Source organism: Anas platyrhynchos, chromosome 12 (genome assembly GCF_047663525.1).
Source record: "Anas platyrhynchos isolate ZD024472 breed Pekin duck chromosome 12, IASCAAS_PekinDuck_T2T, whole genome shotgun sequence".
NCBI classification, from domain to species: Eukaryota; Metazoa; Chordata; class Aves; order Anseriformes; family Anatidae; genus Anas; species Anas platyrhynchos.
Genome location: NC_092598.1, coordinates 21,318,377 through 21,346,293, shown reverse-complemented (window position 1 = coordinate 21,346,293; position 27,917 = coordinate 21,318,377). Strand labels below are relative to the sequence as shown.

General features: G+C 39.2%; 1 protein-coding gene and 1 pseudogene across 6 annotated transcripts in view; one reads left to right on the top strand and one right to left on the bottom strand.

Moving 5' to 3' along the window:
- The window catches only part of LOC101794490 (neural-cadherin-like), a 63,130-nt pseudogene extending 54,684 nt beyond the window's left edge, over positions 1–8,446 (top strand).
- A 1,236-nt stretch (positions 8,447–9,682) lies between these two features.
- Positions 9,683–27,917, bottom strand: part of DPY19L3 (dpy-19 like C-mannosyltransferase 3) — a 38,202-nt gene continuing 19,967 nt past the window's right edge. For 4 of the 6 annotated variants that reach the window (XM_027466823.3, XM_027466822.3, XM_027466821.3 and 1 more), the window contains 4 exons: positions 24,396–24,478; positions 14,702–14,834; positions 13,777–13,935; positions 9,683–13,156 (listed from right to left, as the gene is read on the bottom strand). In XM_027466823.3, the coding sequence (XP_027322624.1) occupies positions 12,995–13,156; positions 13,777–13,935; positions 14,702–14,834; positions 24,396–24,478 (537 nt within the window). In that variant the 3' untranslated portion in view covers positions 9,683–12,994. Of the gene's footprint in view, positions 13,157–13,776; positions 13,936–14,701; positions 14,835–22,869; positions 22,965–24,395; positions 24,479–27,917 lie in introns of all 6 variants that reach the window. The other 2 variants (XR_011812172.1, XM_027466824.3) reach the window with 2 other exon arrangements.

The following is a 27,917-nucleotide window of genomic DNA, read 5'->3' as shown; positions in this document are numbered from 1 at the left end:
AATGGAGACTTGACTCTGCCTTCACTTCTTTGCCATGCTTTCAGCTCCATCAGCAAACTTATTTCTCATCCCCACGTGCATATATTACTAAGTGAATCAACATTTGATAGCTATGAAAAGTGTTTGCAGTTTATTTTATGCAGATTTTCACTTCTTTGCTAAGGAACTCTTCAGATACATAGTGGGAAGCAAATTCATTTCATAGAATCATAGAATATCCTGAGTTGGAAGGGACCCTTAAGGATCATCAAGTCCAACTCTTGACACCGCACAGGTCTACCCAAAAGTTCAGACCATGTGACTAAGCGCACAGTCCAATCTCTTCTTAAATTCAGTCAGGCTCGGTGCAGTGACCACTTCCCTGGGGAGCCTGTTCCAGTGTGCAACCACTCTCTCTGTGAAGAACTTCCTCCTGATGTCAAGCCTAAACTTCCCCTGCCTCAGCTTAACCCTGTTCCCGCGGGTCCTGTCGCTGGTGTTAATGGAGAAAAGGTCTCCTGCCTCTCGACACCCCCTTACGAGGAAGTTGTAGACTGTGATGAGGTCTCCCCTCAGCCTCCTCTTCTCCAGGCTGAACAGGCCCAGTGCCCTCAGCCGTTCCTCGTACGTCTTCCCCTCCAGGCCTTTCACCATCTTCGTAGCCCTCCTCTGGACACTCTCCAACAGTTTAATGTCCTTTTTATACTGTGGTGCCCAGAACTACACACAGTACTCGAGGTGAGGCCGCACCAGCGCAGAGTAAAGCGGGAACAGAATTTGAATATTTGAATATTTGAACAGAATGAGGAAAAATTGCTACAAAATAAGCAGTTTGAAATACTATTGATCATGAAACAGATTTTTTCAGTCCAGGAGAAACACCTTGCGTGATAGAAGTGTACTTGGTCAGACAAGAATAGTTTCTTGCACCTTAACCAGTTGTATCACAACTGGCAGCCGCTTTTGGCTTCTTGAACTGTTTTCAGGTATTTGATTTCAGAAGGAAGCGAAAAAGAAAGATCTCACTATTCAGGAAGGATCACATCTGCTAGTTCTTGTTTATTCAAATTTCATGAAATCAGGACACGTTTTTTTCTCGTAGCTTTTACAGTTTTTATTAAGTTGAGGTCAGAAGTTATAGTAACAGTATGAAAGTTTTTCGTGGACTATTTTGAATTGATCTGTAGCTACGTGAAATACTATCTCTGTCCCCAAGTCTGCTGGGTACTATATTTGCTGTGAAAATATAAATAGCAAGTAACGTGGGAAGCTAACTGGTTTTGCATCTTTTGGAATCAGAGTTACTTAATGTTGATAGGAGATCATTATGTTAAAGGACTTTTTTTTTCCCTGTGTCATAGCAGTTTTGATGTGAGTTTTGTGTTGTTACCTGTGCTTGACTGAGTCTGGCTGAGAAACCAACAAGAACTTTAAATAGTAATCCTTCTAATCTTTCAGGTCTAAATTATGTTAGAAAGAGTTGGTTTTAACCAAGTGGTGTGCATTGTTATGAAAGTTTTAATAGATGTGGTTAACTATGATGTTATCACTCAACTGCAACTTTTGTCAGGAGAATTTTTAATAAAATCACGGTTCTCAAGATTTCAAGTGCCCTTCCTCATATATAGCTTCCAAAAAACTGGTAATGCACTTATCAAATGATAAATTCATGCAATTTTACGTATAAATTTGTTAGCTTCCAGTAGATGAAAAAAACTGCTTCTCTGACATTAGACTACATCTTTGAAAATCAAACATGGAACCAGTTTGCAATTAAGGTGATACTGAGGTGGCTTCACCTTGGTTTGATATCACATGCTTTTAATAACAACCACGTGCAGTGACAGCTTGAGATGATAAATTCATTTCTAGTTGAGCAGAGAATCAGGCAGGAACTTACAGTGTTGATATCTGTATGAAAGAGGTACTATCCTCAGGAGGAATCCTTCAGGTTTGGAATCCATTATGTCTTAGAACATGGGCTATATTCATTTTAAGAATTGGGTTTTTATTAGCAGTCACAATAATTGAATAGGAAAGATGTAGAACATTAAAAGATACCAAATATCTAAAAATCAGCTCAGCTAAATGACCGCCAAAAAATTACCATGTGTAAAAATTCGTGTGTTGTGGTTCTGGTAATTCGGGGGTGGGGGAAGAAGAAAAAGTAAATATTTATCTCAAGTGCATTGATTCAGCTTGAAAAGTGTAGCTGCACAGCGCAGTGCAGGGCATAGCCCTCAGTGTACACTGGTTTCAGTTCAGAGCTCATCCAGGTGCTCTTATAGAACTGCACTCTGCAGTAGGTGCTCTGTAGGATCTTCCCGTCCATTTAATTCACTGCAGTGTTAGTTAATGGTACCCAATAGTTTAAGGTCTTACTATGAATGTTAATCTATTTTGTAGAGTTTGTAGCACACTGGTACATAAACTTCTATTTACATAGTTTTCAGTATCTTATGTTGACGTTTTATAACTCTGTGTATAAAATGCACCTAAACATTTGAGAGAAGTGTTTATATTCATGGATGCTAAAGGTACAACGTGCCTGATTTTTTTCTAGTAGTATGTATAGTAATTTCCTCTTTAGTCTCATGTCTTCCTATGCTTCATTTCTGTCTAATTGTATCTGTGACTCTCAACTCATTGTTATTTATGTGTTATCTCTTTGTACATATTTTCTCTTAAAAAGTTTAATAACTTTTTAAGATTAAAATTAAGATTTAATAAAATTCTTAAAAGTTTAATAAGTAAATTAAAAAAAAAATAGTGAAAAGTCACTAGTGGCGTCCCCCAGGGCTCGGTGCTGGGGCCGGTCCTCTTTAACATCTTCATCAATGATCTGGATGATGGCATTGAGTGCACCCTCAGTAAGTTTGCAGATGACACCAAGCTAGGTGCGTGTGTCGATCTGCTCGAGGGTAGGAAGGCTCTGCAGGAGGATCTGGATAGGCTGCACCGATGGGCTGAGGTCAACTGCATGAAGTTCAACAAGGCCAAGTGCCGGGTCCTGCACCTGGGGCGCAATAACCCCAAGCAGAACTACAGGCTGGGAGAGGAATGGTTGGAGAGCTGCCAGGCAGAGAAGGACCTGGGAGTGATGGTGGACAGTCGGCTGAATATGAGCCAGCAGTGTGCTCAGGTGGCCAAGAAGGCCAACGGCATCCTGGCTTGTATCAGAAACACTGTGACCAGCAGGGCTAGGGAGGTGATCGTCCCCCTGTACTCGGCTCTGGTGAGGCCGCACCTCGAGTACTGTGTTCAGTTTTGGGCCCCTCGCTACAAGAAGGACATCGAGGTGCTTGAGCGGGTCCAAAGAAGGGCGACGAAGCTGGTGAGGGGCCTGGAGAGCAAGTCCTATGAGGAGCGGCTGAAGGAGCTGGGCTTGTTCAGCCTAGAGAAGAGGAGGCTCAGGGGTGACCTTATTGCTCTGTATAAGTACATTAAAGGAGGCTGTAGAGAGGTGGGGGTTGGCCTGTTCTCCCATGTGCCTGGTGACAGGACGAGGGGGAATGGGCTAAAGTTACGCCAGGGGAGTTTTAGGTTAGATGTTAGAAAGAATTTCTTTACTGAAAGGGTTGTGAGGCACTGGAACGGGCTGCCCAGGGAGGTGGTGGAGTCACCATCCCTGGAAGTCTTCAGAAGACGTTTAGATGTAGAGCTTAGGGATATGGTTTAGTGGGGACTGTTAGTGTTAGGTTAGAGGTTGGACTCGATGATCTTGAGGTCTCTTCCAACCTAGAAATTCTGTGATTCTGTGATTCTGTGATTCTGTAAATAGGTCTCTGAACACCACTTGCGGCATTCAGTTCTTCAGTCAGTTAAGCTTCTAACTCCAAAGCTGTACTTTAAAGGGTATTTTAAGATACTCTCTAAAGGCCTTTTCTTGTATCTTTGGTATTCACTTGTAACTACAAGTATGCAAAGAGTGCAAAAATCAAACATGTTGAGAAACACAAAACTACAGCCTTACTGGTTCTGATTGCACGCCATTGCTGCAGTCCTCATTAAGAGTGGCTGCTGTCTTAGCCACACTGCAGTACTTCTCTATGTAAATGTCATATTTATTTCTGAATTATGTTGTTTTACTCCTGTGTGTTTACACAGTTCTGTTCAGTGCTATATTCTTGTGGGCTTGCTGGAAGAGTCACTTCAGAGTGTGAATGGAGGCATATACCATGTATTGGCCCATCACGATGATTTGGAGGACATCAGAGAAAGTATCCTCAACTACAGTGAAGAAGGGGGTGGGGAACTGTTGCGAAGCACGGACAAAAGCACAACAGACACCAGCAGAGTCAGATCATGCTTCACCATTTTATTGCCCGAATAGCCCAACTTTTATAGTGAATTTTACAGGGATGGACAGTGTTTCACACAAGATTATTGGTCAAAAGCACACAGACAAACCGTTAAGAAAATAACACCACCTTTTGATTAGAAGTTAGGAAAACAACCCCCTTTGTGCTTAACGGTCACGTAGGCCTAGTCCTTGAGGCCAGCTGCTGATAACAATATTTTCTGAGTTCCTTAATTGGGTGATGTGGGAGTCATTGCCGTGGGAGCTTCTCACAGTTACTCTGGCAGCTTGGTTTGCTCAGCTACAGCAGGCCCTGAGATTTCTAAGGCCTACCCCTGGTTGCTTATGTCCACGTCCTGTATGCCAATTCCCAACAGGGAACAAGACCAAGTAAGGATCATTGTGTTACGTTACTATTACAAGGGGACTGTGGGCTCACCATGCTAATGAATATATGTATTATGCTGTTCCTTTAAAATGAGGACCTTAGCCTTTGTTTTGCTGATTCATTACTGCAATTGATAATTATTTGCAATGGTTTGTACAAAAGAGTTCATGTTTTTTAAGCAGAGATAAATGCCTATCAATTTTTGATTGCTCTCAAAACAAGTGATCTTATATGCATATTTAAAATTACTGCAGTGTGAGTTTAGAAGTGAAGAACCAACAGCTGATGTCCTTGGTTTCATGACTCGGGAGATGCTGTGGTACTCCCGTAATTGCTGCTGTAGCACTGAGGGTTTGAAAGAGCCTAACATGAACTGTTCTCCTTAGACGTAGGCTGTCTATTCTTAGAGACTGTTAGAGTATTTTGTCCACTATTCTGAATATTAGTTTTCTCAAAGGCCTCAGAGTTACTCAGACTTGACTTGTTAAGAAATTCAGGTATTCCATTTAAGCCTTAAAGTATATGGGGGTAGCTGTGGAAGAAACTGTTTTAGGGATTTCTACACAGCGTTTTAAGCCATAACTTTGAGAGGAAGTTGCAGGTATTACAGATGAATAATTTAAATAGATTATTTGCTGACCCACAGATGTTTGCCATGTTAAAAATATGTATTGCCTTCTTTGAACTAGTTAATTTCATGGGTTCAAAAGGTGCCATGACACTGCAGAGGAAATAATCGTCAGGGCATTAATGTGACAGATCGAAAAAGCCAGTGCTAAAGAAAAAAAAGTGTCCCAAAATGCAACGTCTTCAAGAATTTTTAGTAATAACATATTAAGAGTGTTTTACAAGGCCACGTGAGAAAACATTCTTGTAGAGTGTCCTTAATTTCTTGATAAATTACTGTGACCATATTAAATACAGGGGCATTTTTCCATGTGATACATACAGCTATATACATAAATTCTATTTTCTTTAGTAAAGTGAACTTTCTCTGCAGCATTTTGCAATTTTGCACCCAGAAGGTCTATAGCTTAAGGAAATACATAGTTACTCTATGGCAATATAATTACTTCTGGAGAGATCTTAAAATACACTCCTGATATTAAGCAGTTGAATCAACTAAATTAATGACCTGATGATCTTAATCTGAGGCTATTACTGCATCTTGAAGAAATGTTTTGAGTGAAGCCTCTATCTATAGGTTCTATATACTGATCCTAAATTATTCAGATTTTGTAATTGCTTGGATTGCAGCTCCAGTACTCTAGTATTTTTAATACCTAACTGTTTGTCTAAATTAAAAAAAAAAAACAACCAACACCCAGAATTACAATAATTTAGGTATATTATAATGTTATCTTAACAAAAGGATCCCAAAGGTACAGAGAGTTTTGGTGGAACAGAGAGTTTTGTCTTTGGAATGTTAGCTGAGAGTAGATCTACTGGGACAAGAAAGAAGGCTGAATTACTGCACCTGAAATAAACATTAATATCATTAATAAAGATAAACATTAATATCATAATAACATTAATATCCTTCTTATTTGGTTTTTACAATCATGCCACTTGATAATTGGCAATTACTTCAAATTGATAGATCTTGAAGAGAAATAATAGTAGATGTTTGAACTTTAAATAGCTACTTTTGAACTGTATTTTCTTACCTTTGGTACTATACACAGTGTCAGGGTTTAGTGATGAAAAACACTCAGATCTGAATTTCAGAGCAAAAATTGGGACTTTTGTCATTCTTATTTGGCTTCTAATAGGAAATTAGACTTGATTTTTAACCTGACTGTAGCAATGCAGGGTGCATGGTGGTTTTTTGCTTTCTTATAGCTCATTGTAGGTGGCAGAGTAGGTTGAACAAGTCAATCCTTGTGTAGTGTTCACACTAAACAGACTGCCTCAGGATTATTTGTTTCTTGTTGATGTCCAATAGAACATGGAATTTGGGGACCTATAGAGAACATAATAAATTTAATGTGAATGGTTTCTCACTCCAGGATGCATACAACATGGCAGAACTGCAGGTGTCTATTCAAACCAGCCCAGCCTATTTCCTCTGCAAGAAAAAAGAAAAAGCAACAAAACTGAACAGCTTCTTTAGTGGTGCGTCCCCAAGCATGCAGGAGCAGACCAAAACATCGGTGCCTACGAAACTCTCTTTTTCTAGTGCAGACTTTGGTCAGTACTTGTCAAATGTTGTTAGAAATGCTGACCACCACCCCCAAGCTGTACCCTGTGACTCACTGCAAGTGTTTTACACCGAAGGAGAAGGCTCAGTTGCTAGCAGTCCAGTGCCCTGAGCTCCTCTGACCTGGATGAGGGTATAGTGTATGATGACATTAAAGACTGGGGAACAAAGTTTGAGAAACTAAGTGAACTGTACTTGCATACAGATGCAGAAGATCTGTAGATTACCAGGTATGCTATTTTCAGAGTTTTGGAAGCAAGTGTGAAGGACTTCATGCTCTTGCTGCTTACTTTCAATAATTGTGTACTACTGCTCTCACCCTTCTTTTTATTTTTTATTTTTTAAATTTTTTTGAAATTCCTTCTTAATTGATGTATTTAGTAGCAGGAGCTTGTCTTTGGTCATTCTGGACATTTACTTTTGGGGATATTAAGTAAAGGGAAAGAATACAGACACAACTTGGACTACTTAAGTGATTCACATAAAATACCTGAGAAATAAACATTTTTTTCCTGTCACTAAGGTAATAATGGGCTCTTTGAGAATTCCTTATGTTAGCTCATGTACACAGCATCTCTCAAAGAGTTTGATATTACCTTAATGCAGAAAGAAATTGATTATTTCTCAGATAAACAAAATCCTGCCAAAAGGTTAATAATTAAAAGATGGTAGTTTTCAAAAATTATGCAGGAACTATCCTGGCTGCTAATGTATCATAGCAGTATGACAGCACAAAATAATGCAGCTCTCAGATACATGTTAGTAGAAAATCATGATCGTTTGGGAACAAAGAGAGGGAGGGAACAAACAGCAGTTGCTAGGGGTGAAATACCTTCTAAATTACCAATCCTCTTTTCAGACTGTTTAATGTTCAGCTATTATTCTTTTGTTTGTTTGTTTGTTTGTTTTTTAATAGAAAATATTTGGAATAAAGAAGGCACCATTCATATGAGGTGTTGTACAATGAAGCCACTAAAATAGCTTTGCTTACAGTTACACAAGTAGCTTGTTTGGGAGGTCTGGCTTTTATTTTCATTTTATAGGTTGGATTAATTTGCATGTTGTCCAAGTGAGAAATGTCCATGCAGTATCTTCTTTGTGCATGCATTTGTGACACACTTCGAATAACCTTGAGCACTCAATCAACTAATTGCTACAAATTTCAGATGATGTGGCATTTCATCAGGAACAGCTATGTGCCATTTTTACCCATGTCTAATAGTTCTGATTCACAGACAGTACATGGGCTGTGATTTTATGATTTTACTTATATGCTTACCTGGGAGGAAACACAGGTTCAAGTATCGTGTCATGTTCACAAGTTGGGTATGTCAGAGTCTATAGTTCATTACTTTAGCAGTTGCACAGCACAAAAAAAAAAATCTAGCATTTCCCCAGACAGCACTAATTGTATGTGCATTCCTTGTGTTCTTGCCACAACTATGGACAGACTGTCATTTTTGTCATTTTCATTTAATTTAGCTTGTAAGCTCCTTGGGGCAAGGACTGTCATCTCATTTCCCTGTGAAGTGTCATATATATCTAAAGCACCGTATGAGTAATAAATACACCTTCTGTATATGGTGTCTCTTCCTTGCATCTATTTAAGGTTGACTGAAGCTTGGATTTTGCTGAATTACTTCCCTCTCAGCTTTGATCAGACACTTCCACAGACTACAACATGCACGCTGCTCTGTCTGAAGAGAAGCTGAGGGAGGCAGCTGACTGACATGTGGACTCAAGCTTTAGGTACACACACAACTGTTAATATCTCTGAGTTTTCCAGACAGATGGCTGCAAGCTTGCTGGGGCTACAGGCCAGCACTATTCTCAGATACGAATGCTTTTTGTAACAGACAGACCACTATTCTGAGAAGGAAATTACTAACTTTACGTGCAATATTTACTCAAGTTGTGTTCCCCATTGGCTTTACTCTACAATCAACCCTCTGGCTGGGAATAGGGAGCTAAGCTGACATGCAGTATGTCCTGCTGCTCTGAGCCTTACATTCACCACAAGCAACAGGACACTTACAAAAGGTGGATGGTTAACAGTGTCAGGTGCGACAGGCAGGACAAATGGCATGGAGACTAATATATCTCATAAAGTTCCAGTTGTTTTCCTTTCTCTTCCTCCCTACCCTGTAATTTTAGTTCATTCCCACAGGACTAAAGGGTTGAGATTTGCAACAGAATGCAATAAACAGAGGAGTCAGTAGTGCTTTGTTCCAACTCCACTGCATTTAAACACATTTCTGAGCTTCTGAGAAAAATTATAAACGTTTACCTTCCCAGGAAAGTGCCCTGATTATAGGGTATTCTGTGACATGAAGAGCTCCACATTGTTTAAGTGCTTAGACCATCTGTGAAATACTTGAATGGTCACTGGGTGGGAGTAAAAGCAAGCCAGATCAAAATTCTTGTAGCATGGTGACTTTGCACTAGAGGAACTGGGTTGCTCAGCATAGTTGTAGAGTTACTCTGATTGAGATGTCTCCGATTTCCATTCCCAAACAGGCAATTTGGAAGCCAAGCTGAAGTTGCTCCTCTAACTACTTCCCCAATTGCAGCTGTGTTGTGATTTGTAATCATACATACACAAATAAACAAGCCAACCCTCACAGTTGCTTGTGTTTGTAACTATAGTTACACTTTTTTTTTTTTTTTTTTTTACATAATGTAAACCAAGGAGTCAGAAGAACTTCAAAACCTGTCTGCTGAAAAATCTTTTCTTTTCCTTCATATGGACTGACAAACAGCAGATTCCCTAACAGCACCTTTTTCAATCCATCCCACCATAAAAACCCAAAATATCTGATTTTCAAATTACTCAATTTATTTAGTATACAAGAGTCACTACATCTCTTTACAACAACATATAAAATAACTATGTTAGATCTCACCAGCAGAATTGTGAAAGACAAAATGAAAATATACTTGTGGTCCTCAAAGGCTTTTCTCCCCTAAAAACATTCCAGCCACTTGATAACATTTTGCCTCTGTGATCTAAAAATGTCATTCAACGCCATCCATTCCACTGATAATGCACAGCTTGAGTCCTTCCAGACAATATGTAACACACATGAAATCATGATGGTGTCATTCACATAGCTAGTTATTTCAGATTTTGGTAAGTGCATTGCCATGAGTGTTGTTCATGGGGATACATCATACTTAGTACTTAGAAACAGTGAAATCACTACAGCCGCTTGGAAATAAGGTGCATCAAGATGATGTAGATCAGGAACAGGTGAAGTTATTATAAAAAAAAAATGCACATGTATAATGCAGTAAATATATACCATAGTAAGACACAGAAAGTAGAGAACGTATCCAGTCAAGTAAAACACCACATAGCTCCTAGAAACCACCTGGATTTAGAGCCAACCTCTAGGAACAGGAAGCATAGCCCTCTGTACCACCAGTCCCCACAGACCAGTAGGTTGGCCAACACCACTGGCCGCCATGTCCAGCATGCCTTGCTGTGGCGGGCAAGCCTTTAAATTAGGGCAGAGGAGCAGCTGCTTGCTGTCTGAGTGCTGTGTTGACAAGTGTATGTACCTTTCCTCAGAGCTGGTAGGTGGTTTTGTTTCTTGACATTTTCTATTTTACTGTTTTAAAAAGATCATTCTTCTGAATGCTTTATTATACAGTCATTGAAATACACCCTTCATCTTAAATCTTTCAAATACAGAAGTGTTGGAATAGCTTGGAAGCGTCACAAACTACCTGGCCTTAATGACTGCTAGCTGCAAAAATTTCAAAAGTGGTTTGTATCTAATGCTTCAAATTTCTGGTGTGCTACTTTGGGAGATATTAGTGTTATGCAAAAAATTGTTACTGTGGTAGTTCTGGATCAGGAGAGTTGTGGTTTTTATGTGTACACAAGAACAAAGGTAGCTTGGATTTTATTTTAAAAAACAAATAGACCTTTTTATTTTCTATATTTTTATTTCTCTTGTGGCAAAATCACAGGCTGTGTTTTTGAAGAAAAAAGTCTACTTAAAATAATTGTTATAGCCTGGACTTCTAGTCAGAGCTGTTACCTACAAATAAATTGTGAAAATCTTGGGGTACCACTGGATCTTGGAATCTCTCATAAGAAAGTTACTGCACCTTTAAAGGAAGATAAAACCACATTTTAAAATAAGACAGTACAGCCTAAATACACTTTACCTTACATTTGCTTGTTTTCAATTACTGTAAGGCACTTATTGAGGAATTCACTGACCCATGCTTTCAGCAAGAACAGGTGTGCGTCATTACAAGTCTAATTAAAGTTTTAATACTGATTAAAGTGTTTTATCATTGTATTATGTTAAACTGCAGTGGTCTCCAACCTCATTAAGAGATACAGGATAGAATGTACTCAGGAGTTTCAGTTGCACAGTTTAACAGTCTAGCTACTGTCAATGTTTGATTTAAATACAGTCTGATTAAAGAATGCTTTCTTTTTGTGTTAGCATGGAAGTATAGAAGGATATTGAACACTGTTAATGAGTATTTACTGAATATAAAATTGTTTGAGCATGTGACATAACCATCTCCATCTCTTCAGTAATTTACCTTAGTACAACTGAAAAGGGAAAACATTTAAATCATTTGGAATTGAAACACAGGCTAGTTTTGGAAACTAATCTTATTACACATCTTGATTAAATTAAATGTGGAATTTGCTATCAGTAGCACTTTAAGTTTCCCATCATTAGAAATTAATTGCAGTGGTAATTATTATAACAGAGTTATTTGCACAGGCCACAAACACTCTTATAGGTGTTCAAATGTTAATTCAACTAGAGATGCTTAATTATTACAGTTCTGTTTTTCATACGAAACAAATGATCGCAGTGGATGTCTAATTAAAGTTGGAGTACTGTTAGACTTTTAATCAGACTTAATCTCTAATTTCAATATAAAACCCTAAAACACACTAAAAGTGACATACTATCTACTGAGCATTTACAAAGTCAATACAATCCACGAAATTCTAGCCTGGTAAAAAGACAAAGACTACAAACAAATCACAAATTCACAGGATTGAGGACTGCTTTCATGCAATCTTCCAAACCAATTTAAAAAAATTGTGGTATCTTAGGCTAAAGAGCAAGGATACAGTGATTTTTGTAATAAAATAAATGGCCTTGTGACTGGAGTAATGTAAAGCAAAGCTCTAATACCCAAACATATTTAAATACTTAAGGTTCCTGTCAATTTTAGGGGTGAATGTTTCTTCTGTAAGGTTGGCAGTGTTCAGTTTTGGTATCTTACTTTTGGAATTCATGTGGGGAGAAAATCGCCCCCCTATAGTTCATAAACTACATACAGAAAATAATGCAAGAGTCCAAGCTGAGAAATTCGTGTTTTGTTTGTCCTGAGCATTCTACAAGGATATTTTACAAGGATACATGCAACATGTATCAGGCATGCTCCAACCTTAACTCTCACTAGAAATAGGTAACACTCCATCGTTATATGCATAATGTTATAAAACAGTATGTTTCTTTATCACTAAAAATGCAGAACAATGATTAAAGTTTTATTCTTTAAACTTGTTTGCTGATTCTGCAATCACACCCACAAGCTTAGAAACTCATATCCACATACATTCCCAATGAATTCAAAAAAGAGGCACTGAAAGAGCGTAAGGATCTGTCAAAATAGATCACATTGTAAGACTAAACCCTATTTTTTTAATTAAAGATTCACAAAGATAACACATACTCAGTATAGAAGTAGCATGGCCTACTTTCATTGCATTTCTGTAACTTTATAGTAAAAATCCAAAACGGTGAGCAGAATTTCATAGGCTAGCTATTCTGCAGTGGTCATGCAGGCTGCTCATTTTGTGCGTCTTTCAGCTGGTTACAACTTGAAAACAATTTCACAGGTATTTCAAAGTTCAGATTTTATAATCAATATGGTCCCAGTTAGCATTTATGAATCATTGACAATTTTGGCAACATCAAGAATGTTATCAAAACTAAAACTGTCTTAAAACAAAAAATCAAACAAGAAACCATCAATGTAAAATGTCTCACAAATGTGAAATGTTTGTAAACTTCTGTATTTTCTAATGTGGGTTCTGGCATTAAAAAAAATAATGAACTTGAAGCCATTGTTGGAAATGTTATTTATACTTAGCAAGTTTGTAAACATGGAATGTTTTGTTTTGAAACACTCTAATGAAGCGTAAAGTATAAGAAGGCAGATTTTTTTTAATTTCCTCACAGAAGCGAGGATACAAGGAAGGCTTCAAATCAGGTTCACTCTCTCCCAAACCATCCATGATCTGTAATGAAATTGAACAGCTTTATGAAATACCTGTAGCCAATTCAGTTACATAAAATAACAAGAAACTGAAAACAACCTTGGTGATACAATCAGGGTTAGACTGGCCAGATTTGTTAACAGTGACTGTGTGAAACAAGTGAGAGGAAGAAAGTAACATGAAACCAGTAAGATTTACAGTATCATTGTTTCTCAAAATGCTAACTTGTCAGTGGCAAATATCTGCTTTGGGTTATGGGGTCTGCTACGGTTCCATGTTAGCTCTAGAAATGTTTGACAATTCTACTTGCACAACAGACTAATACAACTGCTCACTTTCCCTGAGGGAACCAAAGCTATGAAGTGATTTACCCTGTGAAAGGGACCATTATTTGCGTTTTGTTAATCTGACGCTCAGCACAAGTGATTGCTTATTTTGCATAGGTTGAATTCCATCAAACACTATTAAAAGCAAGGAGGGTTCAATTTGGCAATTTTGAGAATGTCTAAAAGCTCCATTAAGATTTACTTGCTACACTTATGATGAATTGGAAATAACCAAAGCTACTCCAAATCCTAGCTGAGCTTCAACAAGAAGCTAAGCAAAATATTTTCTGTATAAATATTGTATGAAATACTTACATGACCATTAGCTGTATCAAGCAGGTCACGTAACCTACAGCCTCTACTGTGTCTTCTTTCATAGCAAATACTGTCTTCTAGGATCACATAGTCTGTGCCAAAGGATTGCAGTATTCTGTAAACATCTTCAGGAGATCTCTTGGCATAGATCTGATAAATCTATAATAAAAGAAAACTGAGTCGTAAGGTAAGTGCATAATCACTACCTATTTGTTTGATCTTTCATGATTCTGTTATTTTGAACCAGAGGAAGAAATTAGATTCATAATCCACATGATGTGAATTAGGTATTTCAAAAACAAACAAACAAAAAAACACCAACAAAACCAACCCATCTTTATTCAGTATCCATTTACAGTCTCTACAAGATGGTATGCATACTGTAATGCACAACAGTGCTGCTGCTGGCTATGAAACTGAAAGATATTGCTGCTGTTTTCAGAAAGGCCTTGGTAGATGCCTGTAAAACTTTCAGAATGTCTAAACTATAGGAAAGGATAGTTTAAAACAGTCCCCCCCGTGTAGAGTTTCTCAAGGTAATTTCTATATAAAATTTCTATGTAAAATGTCATGTGCTGTTATATCTGGGAACTCAAGGGCAAATCAGAAAGTGCTCCATCTGAGTGTTCCAACTGGGCAGCAGGATCTGTAAATGGCAACAGTACCTAACAGTTTGTTCAGAACTAGCCTGAGCATCTAGTTCAGTTATTCAGACATACCAGCTGTCAGAAGTGACTTAGCAGATGCCCAAAGCACTGAGTTTCACAAATGAAATTATATTCTGGAACTGTATCTGAAAGTAAGTTAGAGCAATGCATAAGCACATGATGTCACTTGCACTATGCCATTAGAGATTGTACGTGTTTTCCTGAATGGAGCCAGCAACATGAATAGGAATTAGCTTAAGCCATTGCAATACTCTTACCTGTTTTGTTCTCTCTCTCAGATGTTTATCCTCATAATGTGGATGATTAGTTAACGTCCGTCCAGTGCACAGTTTGACTCCTGCTAATAGCTGCATGCTTCCAGCAAACACTGCTGTGTTTGGAGTGTTTGACCTAAACAAATGTTGATAAGTCTGAGGAAGTCTCTGTGGGGGTATTTTTGCATCACTTGTTACAGATCCAATGGAATGAAAAACATTTTTGTGTCTTCATTATTCAGGGACCAAACTGTTAAGCAACCATGTTTTTTCTCAAGTATGAGGCCTTAAAGTCCAATATTTCCTTTAATGATGTACACTTGAAAGTGTACAATAAATCTCAATAATAAATACATACTCTGGAACTGTAAATAACAAATGCATTATGAGGAAACTTAGGGAAAACATGATCCTGAAAATGTTAACTAATTCCATATTTCATGTGTTTCTTGGGCTCATAGAACCTCTCAATATTCATAATTTTCTACATCCTAATTATTTAAAAAAATCAGGAAATTTATTGTGACATACATTTGTATATGATGCAAGGTATTCTACATGAAGCAGATAATCTGAATGCAAAAACTTGTTCCTGGTATTCATATGGAATGAAAATTTTGCTGTGTCACACACATCAATCTTCCTATTCCAGCAATTATAGAATCATAGAATCATAGAATATCTTGAGTTGGAAGGGACCCTTAAGGATCATCAAGTCCAACTCTTGACACCGCACAGGTCTACCCAAAAGTTCAGACCATGTGACTAAGTGCACAGTCCAATCTCTTCTTAAATTCAGACAGGCTTGGTGCAGTGACCACTTCCCTGGGGAGCCTGTTCCAGTGTGCAACCACCCTCTCTGTGAAGAACCCCCTCCTGATGTCAAGCCTAAATTTCCCCTGCCTCAGCTTAACCCCGTTCCCGCGGGTCCTGTCACTGGTGTTAATGGAGAAAAGGTCTCCTGCCTCTCAACACCCCCTTACGAGGAAGTTGTAGACTGTGATGAGGTCTCCCCTCAGCCTCCTCTTCTCCAGGCTGAACAGGCCCAGTGCCCTCAGCTGCTCCTCGTACGTCTTCCCCTCCAGGCCTTTCACCATCTTCGTAGCCCTCCTCTGGACACTCTCCAACAGTTTAATGTCCTTTTTATACTGTGGTGCCCAGAACTGCACACAGTACTCGAGGTGAGGCCGCACCAGCGCAGAGTAGAGCGGGACAATCACCTCCCTTGACCTACTAGCGATGCCGTGCTTGATGCACCCCAGGACACGGTTGGCCCTCCTGGCTGCCAGGGCACACTGCTGGCTCATATTCAACTTGCTGTCTACCACGACCCCCAGATCCCTCTCTTCTAGGCTGCTCTCCAGCGTCTCATCACCCAGTCTGTACGTGCAGCCAGGGTTTCCCCGTCCCAGGTGCAGGACCCGGCACTTGCTCTTATTGAACTTCATGCGGTTGGTGATCGCCCAGCTCTCCAACCTATCCAGTTCCCTCTGCAAGGCCTTTCCACCTTCATTCAAGTCCACAACTCCTCCAAGTTTGGTGTCATCAGCAAACTTGCTCAAAATACCTTCTATTCCTACATCCAGATCGTTTATAAAAATATTGAAAAGTACCGGCCCTAAAATGGAGCCTTGAGGGACCCCATTGGTGACCGCCCGCCAGCCTGACACAGCCCCATTTACCATAACCCTTTGGGCCCTGCCCGTTAGCCAATTGCTCACCCATCGTATGATGTTTTTATTTAGCTGTATGGTGGACATTTTGTCCAGTAGGATCCTATGGGAAACCGTGTCAAAAGCCTTGCTGAAGTCCAAAAAAATCACATCAGCTGGTTTCCCTTGGTCCACCATACGGGTGATCTTATCATAAAAGGAAATCAGGTTAGTTAGGCAGGACCTACCCTTCACAAACCCATGCTGGCTGGGACCAATGACTGCTTTGTCCCCCAGGTGCGCCTCAATAAGTTCGAGGACCATCTTCTCCATGATTTTACCAGGCACTGACGTGAGACTGACAGGCCTGTAATTGCTAGGGTCTTCTTTCTGACCCTTCTTGAAAATCGGCACAACATTTGCCAGCTTCCAGTCTACCGGGACCTCTCCAAATTCCCAGGATCGTTGAAAAATAATTGAGAGAGGTTCCGCGATGATGTCCGCCAGCTCTTTCAGCACCCGGGGATGAATCCCATCCGGACCCATGGACTTGTAGGGATCCAGGTGGAGTAGCAAATCCTGCACACGTTCGGGATCGGTTGGGAGTTTGTCATCCCCACCGTCCCGGTCCTCCAGCTCAGGGCACCCTGGGTCCCGAAGCCCATCATCAGCATTGAAGACAGAGGCAAAGAAGGCGTTAAGCGTCTCTGCTTTGCCTATGTCATTGTCTGTGAGGAGACCTTCCCTATCAAGGAGCGGCCTTATGTATTCTTTAGCTCTCCTTTTTCCATTCACATATCTAAAAAAAACCTTTTTATTTTCTCTCACAGACACAGCCAGCTTCAACTCTAGGTGTGCTTTAGCCACACAAATTTTCTCCCTACAAACACAAACAGCATCCCTGTATTCTTTCCAGGACACCTGGCCCTCCTTCCAGTAGCGAAACACTCTCTGTTTCCGCCTAATCTCCATCAGAATGTTCCTGGTCAGCCACGCCGGCCTCCTGCCCCGCCTGCCTGACTTGCGATATTTAGGAACTGCCTGTTCTTGTGCTTCTAGGAGGCATCGCTTAAAGAATGACCAGCACTGGTGGACATCGAGGCCTTCAAGAGCAGCTTCCCAGGGGACCTTGCTGACTAGTTCCCTGAGCAGCCTGAAGTCCGCTTTCCCCATATCCAGGGATGAGGTTTTGGTGGCACTTTTCCTTCTGTCACCGTAAATTTTGAACTCAACCACTTCATGGTCGCTATGACCGAGGCAGCCACCAATCACCACATCTCCCACCAGACCCTCTCTGTTTTCTAGCAACAGGTCTAGGAGGGCACCTTTCCTAGTTGGCTCCGTTAGCACCTGCACCAAGAAGTTATCATCTAGGTGCTTCATGAACCTCCTGGTCTTGCTCGTGTCAGCCGTGTGGCACTCCCAGTTAACGTCAGGCAAGTTGAAGTCCCCCATAAGGACAAGGGGAGTTAATCTCGAGGCCTCTCTTAGTTCTGTAAAGAATAATTTATCCGTGCTATCGTCCTGGCCAGGCAGTCTGTAATAGACTCCCACAACGACATCCCCTTTATTCGTTTGTCCCTTGACCCTTACCCAGAGGCTCTCAACTTTGCCATCGCCGACCTGAAGTTCCACACAGTCCAGCCCCTGCTTCACATACATCGCCACCCCACCACCTCGCCTACCCTGCCTGTCCCTCCTGAAGAGCCTGTAACCATCTATCGCAACACCCCAGTCACAGGACTCATCCCACCAGGTTTTGCTTATGCCAATGATGTCGTAGTTGCGGGACTGGGCCAGGACTTCTAGCTCATCCATTTTATTCCTCATACTGCGTGCGTTCGTGTAGAAGCACTTCAGGTGCGTCTCCTTACACTCAGCACCTTGTGGATCTGACCGAAGGACCTCACTGGCACACAGCCTCTCTGATTCTAGCGTACCATCCCTTAGGTCTTCACCGGCGTGCCTGGTTTTAGCCCCTTCCCCCTTCGACTCTAGTTTAAAGCCCTATCTATCAGCCCTGCCAACTTCTGACCAAAGATCCTTACCCCTCTCCGAGAGAGGCGCATCCCATCCGGTGCCATCAGGCCCGGTGTAGCATAGACCTTCCCGTGATCAAAGAACCCAAAGTTCTGCCAGTCACACCAGTCTCGAAGCCACGAGTTTATGTGAACAGCACACCTTTCAGCTTCGATCCCCCCTATTGGAAGGACAGAGGCAAACACAACCTGCGCCCCTGATCCTCTAAGTAGTCGCCCCAAATCCCTAAAGTCTCTTTTGATTGCCTTCGGACTTCTCGTTGCTACTTCATCGCTACCAGCCTGAAAGACCAGTAGCGGGTAGTAGTCAGTGGGCCGTACCAGGCGCTTGACTTTCTTGGCAAAGTCTCTCACCCGAGCCCCAGGGAGGCAACAGACTTCTCTGCGGGTTGGGTCCGGTCGGCATATCGGTCCCTCTGTCGCTTTCAGAAGGGAGCCCCCCATAACAGTAGCCCTTCTTTCTTTTTTGAAGGATGATGTGGCAATGTGACGCGTAGGTCACCTTGTATTAGGCGCCCCCTCCAACGGGGATGGGTTTTTATCTACTTTGTCATTCAGACTGTCTTGTTGTAGTCCTTCATATCGATTGTTTAAGGGTAGATGAGAAGGTGAGGTGGGCAGAGAGAGGGCTCGCCTACCACCCCGAATAGGCACCTGCCTCCATTCCCCCCCTTGATCTAGGTCTCCTCCCGCTGCCTGGCAGGAGGAGGGAACCTCCGTCTTCTGCATAACAGGAGACACCTGTGCTGTGGCAGGCTCACGAGCCTGCCACAGAGAGGGTAGAGTGCACCTCCACCAGTCAATTTCCATCTCTGATTCCCTGATGCTCCTGAGCCTGTTCACCTCCTCCCAGAGCACCGCTACCTGTCTGAGCAGTTCTTCAACCTGGGCACACCTCCCACAATTGTGGGAGAGAAGTTATGAGGAAAGTCACCCTAGTTGCAAAAAGCATGGTTCCTGTTGCAGGATCAGGGGGATGCAGCATGGAGGAAGAGGCCAGACAGAAATACGATGGATTATTGATACGGTGATCTCATCTGAAAATCAAAACCAATGCCTAGAATTGTTACCTAAATAAGTCCTGGTGTTTTGGGATTGTTTAAACACCTCCCCAGGAAAGCACTGTTTTGCCCATACTCCCCCTACAAGTTTAGAACCTAAATATATTAAGACACAGTAGAAGAAAAGTGTTAAATATGCCAGAGAGGCTACTATAATTTAAGGCTAATAAAAGTGGTGATAGTATGCCAATTGCTTAACTGGTTTCTAGCCCTTAGTGGGTATATAACTAAGGGATGTTCTAGGAAGAGATTAAAACAACAGAAAGAAGCATACACTAAGCCAATTAATTTTAAATTGAGGAAACATGAATAGATGCCTAAAATTCAAATGCATGCATGCATGGCACCTATGGTAGTCAAAGAAGTGTGACACTTCAGGGTGTGCTTAGGGAGCCTTTTGAAATTGCAGCTACAAACTCAGTCATCTTCATGCTCAATGATAGGCTTGAAAATGTTGAGACAAGTATTAACTTTTACTATTGCTTTGTAAGATATTGCTTATCAATGAATTAATAACTACAAACCCTTCCTACAGATTCTTGCATTGCTATGTTGATCTCATATGGGACGGGCAGAGATATGATAATAATGATATGATAATTTAATACAATAATTTAACTTTACTGATTTACTAGTTCTTCAGTAGCTTCACTTGGAATTCTGCAAATATTTTATCTCCTTTAAAATTTCTTTTACTTAAAACATTGAAAGTCATTAGGTGTCATGAAGTAAATGTTTTATTAAAAGAAATCAATTCATCTTAGAATATTATGTAAATGTAATGGTACTGACAGGCTGTCAGCTAAGATTCATCGTTTCATCTGCAAGAAAGCACAGTTCTTTAGACTAAGCTGAAAACACATGGACTAGGTTCACATGGGAACTTCAGAGAGCTTAAGACACCTAAATAGAAAATAATGATTCTGAACGCTTTCAATACGTCTGTGTTACTGTGAGAAGTCTGTTTCAGTTCCAGATTAGTTCAAGTTTTATAGCTCAGCAATACTTATCTCCTGACTTGACCTCATCCAGGCAATTTGGCACCTCTGATTCCTGAAGTGCCCAAGAGCAAACTTGCAGAATCAAACTTTTTTTTTTAAAAAAAAAACAAAAAACACAACTAACTCATAAGCAAACAAAAGCAGCCTACAGCCTCTTTTCTTACAAAAGAAATCTTCAGGAAATGGCGACAGTTTCCTTTTTTAATTACTCACTGGTTAAAATGCTTGTCCAAAATGTAGAAGATGCACAAGGCTCAATTCCCGTTTCTAAGAGTAATACCTCTTGCCCAGGAGGGGTGAAATACAGTTCAGTGCATTCTTTATTTATTGGGCATAAAGAGCTTTGACCATTTTCCCTCCTGCTGTATTTTAAAAGCAATCCAATGATCTTCTCTTGGTTTCCAAAAAATTGGCTGTAGGCCTTGGTCCTGGATGGAATTGGGAACAAGGTATTCCAGGTGAAGGTAGATGTTTCCCCAAGACTCAGATTTACGTGTCTGAAGACCTACACGTACCACTGCCCATATTCTACCCGGGCCAGCTCCAACAGTTCTCAGGCCAACAACCAGTGTGACCTTCATGTGATTCTAAGCTCTAGTTATATCTCAAAGAACTTTAACTGGTAGTTGCTACTGAGCTTTTATCTTCTGAAACAACCACTAGACGGGGACATAACAATTAACTAATATTTTTCAGGTACAGGGTAATTTCTACATTTCATGCAAGCATCCCTCTCTAATACTTGTTACCTACGTCAGTCACTAAATGCTGTGGTCTGTATCCAAGGCAGCAAATGTGCTTCAAACCACTGAATGACACTTCTCTATTATAGAAAAATGAAGCAATTTTTACAAATGTCTGAACAAATTAAGTATAAAATGAAAGGATAATTTGTTTCCATAGCTTTCCGCCAAGCTCCATACCACACTGCCCAACCTGCAAACAATTTATTCTGTATGAAATGTCACTAAATAATGACAAGGACTTAAAGGTCAAACTGATTTACATTATGTAATTTAAATGTCATTTCAAGCAGACTTGATGGCATTTTGAACAAATAATTTCATTTATTTTTGAAGCTCTAACACTTCAACAAGTTAATTACAGCTCAACTAACGCATAAACTAACCACTACAGTATAACGCGTGAAGCTTTTCTTTACCTAAATTTAAGAATGTAGAGAATTATGTAAATACTAAAGAATAACTCATTAAAAAGAAAAGGGCTTCACAGGAATTACAGGTCTATGCTCAACTTGCACAGACTCTAAAAGTTGTAGTAATTCTTTCTGTTAATAAGCTGCTACAGAATTATTGCAAGTTTGTTTTAAGGAAGCCCTAATGAAATGGCAAATGTAATCACAGTTATATCATTATAAAGAAAAACAGCTATTTCTATTTACTGAAAGTAAACTCAGTAGTCAGCTTTCAAAGGTATAAAATAGGCAAATCTCAGATTATTCCTTTCCTAGCACTTGGGTGCACTTGGCTGTGAGATGAATAAACAAAGCAAAGGGACTTGAGAAAAGGAAATTCTGAAAAGAGCTTCTCAATCATGCCAATCCAGAATCTTCTTTTTCTTGAAAACAAAGGTATTTTTAATTGCAGAATGCTCTACTAAAATATAGCTGAAATTGGTAGGCAGTAAAACATACGCAATGAGACTATCATGGTTTTCCCTCTCCTCTCATTTGGAAAGATAGAAAATAACAGAAGATGACAGCCACAAAGAAAGAGCAACAAGATGCATTTTTGTTAGATCCAGCCTCAATTTCTTGCATGCACATATTGTTCACATAAAGGAGTGCACCTGCACTGCTGGGATAAACATCGTTCTCAGGCACTACCAAGTTTGTGCCTGAATTTTACAGGCAAATCAGAGGCAATAGCAAAGGATATGCCCAAGAATTTCAGGAAAGAGTAATTTAAACAAGTGTAATATTGCCCTTAAAGTCTGGAATATGTGTTGATTTCAGTATGATTACCCTTGAAAATCAGGCATGTAGGTAAGTCAGAGTGAAGAGTTAAAATTTATAGCTGGCTTGAAATTAAAATATAACTGTTAATACAAATTACTGGATAAAATAACTCCTATCAAATCATGGGCATTCTATTTTTGTACCCTTATCTGCACTTTCAAAATTTGGGGGGGTCTCTACTAAAATAAAATTTGCCCGATTGATCCCCATGTCTGAATCAAATCCATTTGACACACAACTAAGCTCTGCCAAATCTTAGTCTCAGTTAACTTTCCCTCTATTTTGGCTGTTGTCTGAGATTTCTTAAATTAACAAAACAAAAACAAACAAACAAACAAACCACCTTTCCTATGATTTTTATTAACTGTTGATAAAATATGCCATAGTTCTAGACAGCTTTCCCCCTTAAAGGCAGAAGACATTGCTTCTTAAACACTTACCAGAAGAAAACAGAGTAGGGAAGTTCACGCTACTTATTTGCTCATTCTACTGATACTCTTCCCCATCTCACAAATGAGCATGTTGTTCCTGTTGTCTTAGGGAGAAAGACCAAAACTAAGAATTTTAATATACCTCCCATCTGGGAACAATGCTATGAACTATCCCTGTGTTACTGGTAGGACCTCCTTGACCTCTTTTTTTTTTCTTTACTAACTAGAAAAATGAGGTGGAGGGTAGGAAACAACAAGACTGGGATATGCAAGCTCATTATGTCAGAAATTGTGCTCTAGAATAGATGCAGTCTGATACTATGCAGGCACTTTATTTTAAAGATATAAACCAGTATATCTTCCTGAAAACGTTATGCTAATGTTAGTAAGGGAAGGAGTTAATACACCTGAGACCCTTCATAGTGGACAGACTAATAGTTGGCTATGATTCAGACTATATATTTGTATATTTGGCCAAGTTAGTATGCATTTAGATCTAAGCAGATCAAGAGATGTGGAGAGACTAAAACACAGATGAGTTATTCCTAATTCAATGCTATATGTGACAAATTAGAGCACCTTATGCTGAGTTTTAGTAATGAATGATTAGCTCCTGATACCAACCTTGACAGATCATTAATTGTAGCAGAGTTATCAAGTGTCAGTATCATAAAATAACCTGAACTTAATCTGGAAGATTTCGGTGGTTAACTGTATGTTAATAGAATATATCTCTTAAATTCACAATCCTCCAGAGAATGTCCTATTTGGCCCTTTTTATCAGATCGTCTACTTGGAGTGTTCTAAACTGTTTTAATCAAAAAAGTACTTTCCTATACTTTGTGAGAAAGCAGAAGTGATGAGTTGGGGCTGAAATGATTCTCACACTCTTGAAACAGACTTTGTACTTGTGTTTAGCTTTGTCAAGTTCAATTACAAATATTTTATTTACAGTTTGGAACGTATGCTAGGATTCATTCTAGTAAGTAATTCTACTATTTTAAAGGTCAAGAAACATACCGTAGGGTACAGCTTTCCTGGCCCTACAACTGTATATGCCAGTTTTTTACAATTATAAACATTCTATTTTTTTTCTTAAAGAAAACAGAAAGGGTGTGGGAATGGGTGGAGGACTGGGAAATCAAAAGAAAATTGTTTCAATACAAAGAACTACTAATGTAAAGAGGTAGACATGGTATGATGGAAGAAGCTTGACACCTCCAAAATGACTCTTTCAGTTGGGAAAACTGTGTGCTTACAGGAGCAAATGGAATCAACAGCTTTCCTGGCACACATGCAGTGCAGCAGCATGATACTGAACCAGAAGACAAAAGCAGACTGGGGGACCTTCGCCTATTGCTGTCCACCACAGCTGTTAATATGCTAACCTCTAAATACCCCATTCATCTGAAACTATCTCTGTGGGTCACCAGAGATCACTCATGACCTGTGACAAATAAAACAGAGGACTATAACTAAGAACACTAGATTTACATAAATAGCATTTAACTTAAATAGAGAAAAAATCCTCTTACTTAATCCAATTCATCAGCTCCACAGTGTCTGGGTCATAGAATTCTCTCAGCTCTGACAGTTCATCCATTATTCCTGGCCAGAACTACAATGAAAAGAAAATAAACTGAAGACAGAATGAACAAAACAACTTCTGGATGTTTAATTATTTCCTCTCAGTTGGTAATTGATCTCGTCCAGCTCATTGATTGCAAGAGTTAAGCTTATCTACCCTTATGAAGGATGTGTGACTGTTCTTACGACATAAATACACAGTTTCAAAGTTATATAGATACGTAGCTCTTGCTAGATGACCAAAAGGAACTTAATAACATGTTGTGGTAAGCTTCAGGAACTTTTCTCAGAGCTCTGGAAAACTCTCACTGGAGTGAGTGGTTCTGGTGAGAGTTTTTCAGAACTGTTATAGTTTAAGATCAATTTGTATCTTGATACTTGTGGGAAACCACAAGTTGTCACCAGATGTGATTGTTGTGCATTGTATCTGCTTTACACATGAGCCATTTCCTTTCCCTGGACTATAGAATGAATAGGAATATTTTAAGTTATTTCTTGACAGGGCAAGCTTTAAGAAAAAAGAACAAGAAAAAGAGTCATCATGTAACAGTTCACTACACAACAGGCAAGCCATTAAATAATGTCAATGACTACAGGAGAAGGAAAGGTACCAGAACCTGACAATAATGTTAGAAAAGCAACTTACAACTAAATGCAAAGAGGTAGAAGATGTGTATCAGAAGTTAAAATCATTACATGTGCTATGGATGCCTTTAATGGCATTTCAGAAGTTTGAATTAAGAGAACCACTAAAGGAAAAAAGGAGAGTATTAGTGAATGGTAACTTCCCATCTGGGGAAAACATTTTAAAACTTACTGAAGACAGTACATAAATCAAAGTTGGAGGAAGGAAATGAGAAGGACTGAAACAGATTTTTGAAAGCTGACCAAAAAAAGAAACAACCAACCCACCAAACTAACAGAACAGAGATTTATTTGAAGGGTTTCTTGTTCAAGCTAGAGAATATTCAAGGGCAAAAGGGAGCAGTTAAGAAACATGATGACAGTGTTAATGATTGATAGTTTTACATCTGTCTTTACTACAGAGGACATTGTGGTGAAACCTATTCCAGACCTGTTTGCTTAGATAATAAGCATTGCTGGCTTGCAAAGTGAAATGTCACTGGAAAAAAGTATACAAAAAACCTCTTGATGATCTAAAAAAACATAAATCATCCAATTTAGATAACTTCCATCCAAGGGTTCATGAGGAATTTGAATGTGATGCTGCTGAGGTACTTAGCAAAAATATGCATTCTTTTACTACAAGTGTATTTATGTAGGAGGGCTGGTGAGCAGGAGATATAGTTGGGTCAATTAAGACACTTATTAGCTTAACTGTTCATTTGATACATTTGTTAAAGTAATACTGACTGGTAGATTGAGAAACGTCTAAAAGACAGTTGTGGCAGAATCACAGCCTTAGTAGTGTTTTGGAAAGTACTGTAGTATTGTAACATATTTCCGCTCTTCTGAACATCCCCCAAGAGACTGGTAAATAAATTAAGCAGTTGTGAAATGAGACTTTAGAATCTAATAAGAGAACAAAAATTCCTTTCTTCACTGCTGAACTATCCCAGGTAGCCAAATGTTTTGAAAGCTTGGAATGCCCATTGCAAACACAATTTGATGGGTATTACTCTGTTGAGAAGTTAAATGCAGTGGACACTGATACAACCAAAATCTATCTATAAAAATATGAAGTGAAATACGGAGAATATTTAGTACTGCATTATATCCACGTGTTTACCTGTGACACAGCTAAAGAACGCACAGAGATATTACAGTACTTTTATATGAAGCCTGAAAGACAGCTAGCATTTTAGCTGAATCTGTATCTGAATAAATTATTGTTCAAGTGATGTATTTGGGACTCTGGTAACCGCAAGCCTCAAAAGAGGCTTTCATTAGCTTATTTAGGATTAGGTCAATAATCCCATAAAACTCCTATTTTGAGAAATGGCACTGAAGGGCTCTTCTGACAAATGTATGTATAGCAGGTAACGTAGTACAAATTTACAGACACTACTAGCACATGAAAACAAGCTGTGATGGCCAGTTAAACTTTGTGGTGAATATGTAGGATATTTGTGCATCTGAGAAGTTACTGTGCATGAACAGATTAATTCTTAACTGGAAAGGAGAAAGATGAGTAAGTCTTATCAAATACTCCTTGCTCCATCAGTTTTCATTTAAAGGTTCTGGAAGAATAATAAATAAATACTTTCTCAAAGAACTGATGGATAGTTTCTGGATCACTCTTTCTAAGAATATTTATTCCAGTCATTGACAGGGAATCTGGTGACAAGTTTTACCTGTCAGCTAGGCTTCCTTCCTGAAAGCTCACTATTAGCGTTTTTTTTTTTTTTTTTCCCCCACAAAGCACAAATATATCATATATTCCTCTGTGCTTGGAAGAAATGACTTCTGAAAGAAAAAAATACTAGGTTGATGTATATTTTTATTCCCACTGAGCACTTCTGAAAAATTTAATTTTTAATGTCAATAAAAATGATTTCCTATATTTAGAAGAAACACAAAAAATAAGGCTTTTCAGACAGACTGAGCACAACTACAACTGATCTAAAGCATATGAGAATCATTGATTTTTGTTGACTTTAGAATTGAATCTGACAGATTCAGCAACTTTGTATCTCTTCATGGAGAGTAGGAGGGAAAGTATTTCAGGCTAATCTGTCACATTAAGTCATTAGAATGTTATGCTCTTAGCATCACCCGTGTCAAAAGAAATGGCATTATTTTGATTATTTTCAGAGATGATAAAAAGGGAAAACATGATAGAAAACTTCCTTCTCAGCTAGCACACCAATGAAAAAAATCCTAGAAAATCCTCTAGCAGAGTAACAGGAAAATTTAAGTAGAATTCATCAGTGTAACTTTGCTAAATAAACTTTTCCTTTTTTTTTTTTTTTGACTTTTTGTTTCATTTTATTAAAGTGGAGGAGCAAAGAACATACTTCTGGAGTGAACTCTTAGCAACTTTCTTAACTGTTACACTTTACTACTACCTTTTTAACTTTAATAATGCAAATTCACCTGGAGTTTCTCTGAAGGTAATTATTTAACAGAAATAGTCTCATCTCATACTAGGTCTTGCAGAAAAAATGTCTGCAACCAAGTGCCTTCTGACTTTTTTTCTTTGCAAATGCAGATTAAAAGGATGATATGCCCATTAATTTAATGATATAATTCTCACTGCTGTGACAGACTGACAGACTAATAAACTTGTAAAAGTTATTATTTTAGCCTGTTATTTATGTTTTTTTGGTCTGTTCTGTATTTTAAAATGTCAGAGGAGGCACTGCAGTAGAGAATGTTTTGATTATTTCTACTCCTACATCATCATACAATTTTACAATCTGCATCTTATCTGCATACTATCTGCAACTTAGTTAAAATCAAAACAAATTTCCAGTAAGTAAGGCAAATAAATCATACCTGCTAATTTA